Here is an 8,589-nt window from a genome sequence, read left to right on the forward strand (position 1 = left end):
GATCGGTGGAAACAGCTGGTAGTACTGGTGATGGAATGTCAGAAGCCAAGCCGCCAAATGATCAGTCGTTCATGGCGCCATCCTTCGACGGAATCGTCAAAGATCATAAGCAAAACAGTGATCATCATGAGGTGATCATTCATAAATATGGTTTTCTTATGTACGCGTGTGTGTGTGTAGATAAATGTTGTATATAAGGGTTGTGATAGCTGCTAATTAATCAACAAATATGGAGGCTCTGCAGGTGGGCAATGGGTCTGTTGATTTTCGAGGGAGAATTGCTGATAAGCTCGCCACCGGAGGGTGGAAGGCCTCTCCATTCATCATAGGTACGAGGTTAAGAGTGCTTAATTGGTTGAAAGTAATTATTAAATTTATAATCGGAGAACAGTTAAATGCCTGATTATGTTTGGATTGTTAATTAAGTGAACGAGGTGGCGGAGAGGTTGGCGTTCTTCGCGGTGGCGGTGAGCATGGTGACTTACCTGGTGGCGGAGATGCATCAAACGATCCCGACGGCGGCTACTCACGTCAACGATTGGATTGGAGCCGCCTTCGTTCTCACCATTGTCGGAGCTTTCCTGGCAGATGCTTACCTTGGCCGCTTCAAAACCATCATCGTCTTCTCCGGAATCTACGCTGTGGTAAATTTGTCACTCGCTACTTAATCTCGCATCAGTGATGGTCATCACAAAGATTATGTATTTTCACTTAAATTTTTGTGTACTTAGGCGATGGTTGCTTTCAGGGAATGGTCCTGTTGACGCTCGCGGCTTCCGTAGACAGTCTCCGGCCACCGAAATGTGTTGCCGTGCCATGCAAGCGAGAGCCGGCCACCGCCGGTCAAAACGCCTTCCTCTTCTGCGCGCTGGCCCTCATCGCTCTCGGAACCGGCGGCATCAAGCCGTGCGTCTCCTCGTTTGGCGCCGACCAGTTCGACGAGGCTGACGAGAGGGAAGTCGAGAAGAAGTACTCCTTCTTCAACTGGTTCTTCTTCGCCATCAACATGGGCGCTCTGCTGGGCATCACCGTCCTGGTGTATCTACAGCAGCAGAAGGGCTGGACGTGGGGCTTCGGAGTGCCAACCGTCGCCATGGCCTGTTCCATCGTCATCTTGGCCTCCGGGTTTCGTTTCTACAGGTTCCAGAAGCCGATGGGCAGCGCATTTACGAGGTTTCTTCAGGTTATGGTGGCTTCGGTGAGAAACCATCGGACAGGAGCCGAAGTGAGAAGCCATGGGGTTGAGCTCTTTGAGGTCGGGACAGTGGAGTCTGACATTCATGGCGCTCGCAAGCTTGCTCACACCAACCAATACAGGTATCCGCCATTGTTCCACATTGCTTCCTCTGATGAGGAAAGAAATGAAAGATCCGTTAACTATAATGTTTAATACTTATTTTTTATTAGATTCTTGGACAAGGCAGCTGTGATGGTGGATCCAGAAGAAGCCAACACAAGAAACCGATGGAAGCTCTGCACAGTGACCCAGGTCGAAGAATTCAAATCCTTCATCAGAGTCTTACCGATCTGGGCTTCCACCATAGCCCTCTCCATCTCCTTCTCCCAGCTCTCCACCTTCTTCATCACCCAGGCCGCCCTCACCGACCGCCAGCTCGGCCCCTCATTCGTCATCCCCCCCGGCTCCGTCCCCGTCTTCGCCGCCGTCAACGCCCTCCTCCTCGTCCCCCTCTACGAGCACTTTGTCGTCCCCCTCCTCCGCCGCCGCACTGGCAACCGCCGCGGCCTCACCTCCCTCCAGCGCATGGGCGTCGGGCTCTTCATCTCCATCTTCGCCATGGTCTCCGCCGCCCTGGTGGAAAATCGCCGCCGCCTCCACAGCCCAGAGCCCAAGTCCATGACCGTCTTCTGGCTTCTCCCCCAGTTCTTCCTCATCGGCAGCGCCGAGGTGTTTACCTACGTCGGACAGCTCGAGTTCTTCTACGATGAAGCCACCGACGGGACGAGGAGCATCTGCAGCGCGATGTTTCTGAGCGAGATCGGGATCGGGAACTGGCTGAGCACGGCGCTGGTTAAGATCATTGACAGGACGACGGGCGGGGAAGAAGAAGGGTGGCTGAGGAACAGTTTGAACGAGAGCAAGCTTGATTACTTCTACTGGGTATTGGCGGCCATTAATGGTGTTAACTTTGTGATCTATCTGGTGGTTGCTTGGCTCTATAAGGGGAGAGATGGAGCTGCCGGAAAGGTGAGAGATGATGGCAAGGAGGAGCTTTAATTAATTAATGGAGGTTTTCCAATTAAAGTTTTAAAGTCAAGCAGTCATATTAGTTAATTTGTGTAATCACTAATCACTTCGTTTAATTAATTGTTGTGTCTTTATATATAAATTATCTCCATATTAGAATAAAACTCATATTTGTTTGTTGAATTCGTATCGTTTAGCTTAAATAAATTGAATTTGAACCTAACCCGAGCATGAAAAATTTTTCACAAATGGAGTTCAAATATTCTTTATAAAATTTAGCTCATAAATGAGTTGAATTTAAATGTTTTAAAAGATAAACCAGTTGAGTCCAAACAAAATTAAACTTAACTTATTTACACCCCTAAGAGTGGTAGTCAACTAGATAACAAGACTAACCAAGTTAAGACTAGAGAAGATTGGGTTCATGTATACTAGCATGAGCAATACGAGTTTTAGGGTTTTTTTTTTTTTCTCTAAAACCTACAATTGTTATTTAAAAAGATAAAATCTTTTCCCTTCTGCGTAGTTCTCCAGCCCACTCATCAAGCCCAGTTAAAAAAAAGGCCCAATTGTATTCTCGGCCTCTAAGGCCCATACGCCCCCGTCGAAAAGCCCATCATCCACAAAGGCCTATAATCCACAAAGGCCTATAATGAATTGCTCACGGCCCATTTGACACAATGCACAAAATCATATATATTACAATAAGATCTCTTTTAACTATACCATTTTTTTGATAAAGAGGTATAAATAGAGACTAATAACATAAGAAAACACACTTAATTGATTCGTTTATGAAGAAACACTTGACACTCGTTGGAAGGGATTCCAACAGGTGAGAATCATAGTCATAGACTTTTTCTTGTTATAAAGTTTTAGGGGTTTTGGAAATTAAGTTCGTGATGACAGAATACTCAAAGGGATCCAGAATTATCAATTTACCTTCAAGGAAGCTCAAGACTCTCCAAAAGCCAATATGGTGGGATCTGTCCCTTACCTAGTTTAAATTGGAAAAGTCTTGGAGTCCGAAAGGTTTACCGAGAGCCTTATAAAAAGGGGGCAAAAAAACAAAATTGTCCCCTCAAACTTTACAAAGTATTGCCCTGCCCCTGCTTTGCTCGCTCCCCTCTAATGACCGTGCCTCCGTTGCCTTCTCCTTTTCGCAGCACCTCGTCGCCTTGTCTCTGTCACCTCGCTGTCTCTACTCACCTCGCGTCGCCACACCAACCGTCGCTGCATCTTCCAGCAACAGTCTATTTAAGTTGAGGGGATCAAATAATTATAAAAAAAAAAAATTAAGAACATATTTATGTCTTATGCTAATGTAATAACTCCATGAACATCTTGAACTTTATAAGATTCTAAAATACTCCTTTCACCAAAGTTATGGTTATGTTCATGGATCTTTATGATAAAAATCGAATATTTTTTTAATGGAAAAAGACCTTTATATATAGTCATGGATGCAGAGAGATAATAATTAGTATCAACCACTATCCAATCTAATAGACATTCGTGCAAGAGTCTTTAATGAAAAAGCTTGAGGACCAATGTTGTTTAGTTTCTTTTTTCTAGTAGGATGGACACATCTTACCAAACGAAAGCAATGGATCTAAGGCTGATTTATAATGACACCCATAAAAATCTGATCTTGAAATTGGTTAAAGATGCCATTAACGTTGAGACATGGCAAGAATATTCAAACTTCAAACGCCCAGCCATGGTGGGTTGTGTTCCTTTCACATCATCATCATCAATCATCATCAAAAAGTAAAAAGATTGAAAGGAGAAGCATATTACTTATAATATGGGTCCTATATATGGCATCGATGCACTTTAATGATGCCGTCTTGGGATCTGTTTAGTTTTATCTTAATCAACTTTGGACATCTCAATAGCACGATAATGATGATGATGATGAATGTGCATGCATGCATGCATGATGATGATGTTGTTGTTGTTGTACATGCTTTGAGATGTTGGGCAAAAACAACAGCATACAAAGAAGCACATCATAAGCATCCAAAATCATGGGTCCCATCCAATTCCATGCCACAATGATCACAAGCATTTGGCTTCCATAATGTTGAATCAAACCATGGGATTAAACATATAAAATTAAACATATGGGACATTCATTACCCAAACCCCACATCTAACCATCATCTTCATCATCATAACATTCATTCCCTCAAATCTTCTCTCTCTCTCTCCTCCCTTTCTTAGCCTCCCCTCCTAGTGAGAGAAAGCTTTTGACTTTAACAAAAACTCCAAAGAGAAAATTCAAAAATAAAATAAAAAACTTCTTCCACACCAAGCTTTTTCTTAACATATGGCATTGATTTTTCTTCTTTCTTTTTTTTTGGTTCCAAAGGCAGGTCAAGCGCTTTCGGTTGACTGAGAAAGCAGCGGCTGGGTGATGGACGTCTTGATGTGGGACGGCGCACGGTTGTTGCTGTGGTCCGCGGGGGACTGGATCGCTGCCTTTTGGGTCGAAAACTTCCTTTCTGCGCTCTTACCCCACAGCACGAAGTACAATCCCGATATGATCAACACGGCGCCAATGATCCTGTACGTCCCAAGAGAATGATAATTTCGCATCTATCCCCCATGAGTTAATGCATATTACAAAATCCCCCCCTTGAACAAAACTTAATTACGTTCACACCCTTGTTCTTTAAAAACTCAAATTACTTCCTAAACCAATAAAAAATTACATCAATTAAAGTAAATTACACTCAAAGATATTACGTGTATTTTCATATAACTTTTGAGAGTTAGTATAATTTTAAAAACTTGCAAGATGCTTCTAATGTTCTCAAACCAGTTGTGACAGAGAATTACAGAATTATAGCATACACCCTCATATTCTAAAAATTACACTCTATATCCAATATAATAATTTGTAACAGTAAAATAATCAATATAACTAAGATCTGAAACGTAAAATGTTATTAGCACAGTCTGATAGAGCATTATTAGAGAGAGAGAGAGAGAGTACCCTCCCAAGTAGAACTCTTCGCCTAGAGCAATGGAGGCCATAATGGCGACAACAAGGGTCTGGACAGGCTGATACACCGCCACGAACACCGGGCCACCCCTCTCAATGCACCATATCTGTACAGCGAATGCGATCCCGGATGCCACCAGCCCCTGCAATTTCCATTCTTAATTAATTATCGTTAATTCCACTCTAACCCCACCCTCTCTCCTTTCCATTTCAACAATGCGCTCTTTGTCTCTCTCTCTCTCTCTCACTCCCTCTCATATTCATTGATTAAGCACACTACGTACTCTTCTTGCGCAGTATCCATCAATAATATGGCCAGTCTGACCAAACAACCTCTCTCTCTCTCTCTCTCTCATATTCATTGATTAAGCACACTACGTACTCTTCTTCTTGCTCAGTATCCATCAATAATATGACCAGTCTGACCAAACAACTAAGAAGAGATGAGAAATATTATATATGTATTGTTAACATCCGCGACATGTGGGCGAGACCGAGCCCCACCACTGCTCCACTTTCAACTTCTTTCATGGCTGATAGATCGGTTTCCCATTTAGACAAATTTATCCTTTTCATTTCCAGATGCATGCATCACAAAAGTAATAGAATTTTCAATTTTCCGGGTTCTCGTGAAACTCGAACTCGAGCGTGTCAACGGCAAAGATGCCGTTGATTATCACCCAAGTAATAGTTTTAAGTGAACGTGAAACCCAGAAAGATAATTGAACAGAAAAGAGTGAATCAATGACCAGCAATGGCAATCAAGATATGACGAGCGAGAATTAACTAACTCACCGCATAGAAGACGCTGAAGAGTTCGGCACCGGAGTGGACGAGCCAAGCCTCGGCTTCCCGCTCGGCGAAGCCGGCAATGATGAGGAACTGGATGACCCCGAAGAAGCACTGGTAGGAGGTGACGGAGAGCCGAGCCGGGTACTTCTTGAGCACCGGCGCCTGGAGGACGAGCCAGGCAGACCACGACAAGCAGTGGCCGATGAGGAAGACGCAGCCCAGCGTCCAGCTCTTGCCCTTGGCGTCTCCCAGGGCCGCCAGCATCGGCAAAGCGCTCTGCAGCCGCGGCGCCGGGGTGTAGATGGTGGGCCCCTTGTAGAGGGTGATAACCGACGCTCCGGCGACGCACAAGACCGTTCCCAGCACCTTCGCTTGCCCGTCCTTCCGGTCCAATCGTACTTGCTCTATACTGAATGTCAAATCATTACCAAAGATCCATTAATTTGTCAACTCTTTTAAGGCATAGGATCCCCATCTCGGGATCAGCGCCAACATAACAAGAGTAAAATGACTCTCCATCATTGTCCCTTGAAAAATCATTTCTTTAACGTACAAGGATAGAAAAAACTTAACTAATTCATACTTTTCACTTAATTTTGATGAGTAGGAACTAATTTGTGGGTGTTTTTAATTAATTAATGGGGAAAGAGGGCTTGCCGGAGCACCGCCGCCATGAGGAAAGTGATGGCCGGAACGGAGTTCTGTATGGCTGAAGCAAAGGTGGGCGAGGTGTTGTCGAGACCCAGCAAGTAGAATCCCTGGTTAGCTGTAATTCTGTGCCATAAAACACAAACATCATCATCATCATATATATATATATAAGTATAAATAATTGTTTGTGGCTTTTAATAAATATTCTTAATCCTACCCGACAATGGAGAGGAGGAAGAACTGAAGCAGAAAAGAGAGAGTGATGGGCGGCCTCTCCTTCCTGTGATCATCAAACAACAATAGAAAAACGAACGTTTAGTTGATCAATCTTATGGACAAGAGATCATAATTAATTAATTAGTGTAGTTCTTGTGGTTTTGATTAAGCAAAATGACATTTTTAAAACAAATTTATCCAAATAATTAGGCAGCTAACAACCTGAATAACAAAATTATATATAAAATTCTTTCGCATCAGTTTGCACAGGCCTTAGCGGACGTAATAATTGGAACTAAATTTGTAACATCATCAGTTAAACATTTTAACTCCTTTAAGCTATAAAAAACTAAAAAAAATACAAAAGGGTTGTCATGTCACTATCTCTTTTCATATAATTTATTTCTCCTTCATATATATATATATATATATACACACACGCAAAATAAAGATCAAGTACTGAAAAATAAAGAAAAACATTAAAAAAAAGTACATTTTGCCATTTACATCTCCAAAATATATATAATAATATAAATCTTAGATCATTTGATCTATTTTGAACGTAAAACCAGTATCCTTTTGGTATATATAGAGGGGTTTGTGTATATATATATTGAGACGTACTTTTCAAGGAAATAAGCGAAGGGCAAGAGGAGGAGAAGAGCAAGAATGTTTCTGTAGACAGCGAAGACGATCTTGCTGATGCCCATGTTGAGGGCGGCTCGGGAGACGACGTGGAAGCCGGCATAGCCAAACTGCAGGGTCAGCATGGCTATGTGCAGCTGGAACTTTTCGGGGATGGAGCACAGCATTCTTTTGGCGCCGGTGGCTGAGCCGGTTGTGTCTGCCATCGGAAAAGGTAGCTGGAGCTTGCGGAGACGACGCCAAGAATGTAAGGGAAAGAGAATTACAAAGAGAGAGAGAGAGAGGAGGGGAAGAAGGGGAATGGAGTTGGGTGGTTGTGGGAAGCTAAGGCGGGTTTGGGGAGATATAAATATTAGTTGGGAAGAGAGAGAGAGAGAGAGAGAGAGAGAGAGAGGACTTTACTAAAATACATAAAATGGGTAAAAATTTATGTATATAAAACAAAAGGTATATAACTCTCTTTAAGAGCTTAATTGTAATGCCCTAATACTATAAGGAAAATGAAAACTCTCCACTTATAACTCCAATGGATACAAAATCATCAGTGTTGAAGCTATAATGCTATTTTACAGAAATACTAATGATTAAAACAAAACCCATATTATTTCTTCTCTTTTCTTTTTATTTTTTAGCTCAGGAGGACCCATATATATATTATTTGTCATTTAAAGTGTTTATATGAAGAACACACATAATATGGCGGCATGCTGCATATCCTGATATTTTCTTCGAATAGTTCCACTTTAATAAGGATTTTTTGCATTTTATAGTAAAATGTAAAACAACTATCATCAATCATATATTTTTTTTTATGTGTCATGCAATACTGTTAGTAAATTGAAACAAATATTATTAGAAACTAAAGTTAGGGTAATCTTATGCAATAGGATTATTTTTTTAGATTTGTATGTGTGTGTATATATATATAAATATATAATTTTGTTTGCAGGGCTGGTCTTTGTCCCCATAGTGGGGCCTAAAAGGGGTTTGTGTCAAATGTAGCAGGGTAGGATTCAAAATGTTTTGGGTTGTCTCCCACTTCTCTCTCTCTCTCTCTCTTCAGAGTAGT

General features: G+C 42.1%; 2 protein-coding genes across 2 annotated transcripts; one reads left to right on the forward strand and one right to left on the reverse strand.

Annotated features, from left to right (window-relative positions):
- LOC127808446 (protein NRT1/ PTR FAMILY 8.2-like) lies at positions 1-2,275 on the forward strand. The gene is made up of 5 exons (XM_052346982.1): positions 1-131; positions 245-329; positions 427-644; positions 749-1,317; positions 1,408-2,275. The coding sequence occupies exons 1-5, from the start codon at positions 36-38 to the stop codon at positions 2,234-2,236; spliced, it is 1,797 nt and encodes a 598-aa protein (XP_052202942.1). The 5' UTR covers positions 1-35; the 3' UTR covers positions 2,237-2,275.
- A 2,001-nt stretch (positions 2,276-4,276) lies between these two features.
- On the reverse strand, positions 4,277-7,853 carry LOC127807612 (protein WALLS ARE THIN 1). The gene is made up of 6 exons (XM_052345614.1): positions 7,500-7,853; positions 6,877-6,939; positions 6,666-6,782; positions 6,012-6,417; positions 5,208-5,359; positions 4,277-4,775 (listed from the first exon to the last, which is right to left on the reverse strand). Exons 1-6 carry the CDS (start codon positions 7,724-7,726, stop codon positions 4,586-4,588), a joined length of 1,155 nt encoding a protein of 384 aa, XP_052201574.1. The 5' UTR covers positions 7,727-7,853; the 3' UTR covers positions 4,277-4,585.
- Between the last annotated feature and the right edge of the window lie 736 nt (positions 7,854-8,589).

The sequence above is a fragment of the Diospyros lotus genome, chromosome 8 (assembly GCF_014633365.1).
Source record: "Diospyros lotus cultivar Yz01 chromosome 8, ASM1463336v1, whole genome shotgun sequence".
Lineage (NCBI taxonomy): Eukaryota > Viridiplantae > Streptophyta > Magnoliopsida > Ericales > Ebenaceae > Diospyros > Diospyros lotus.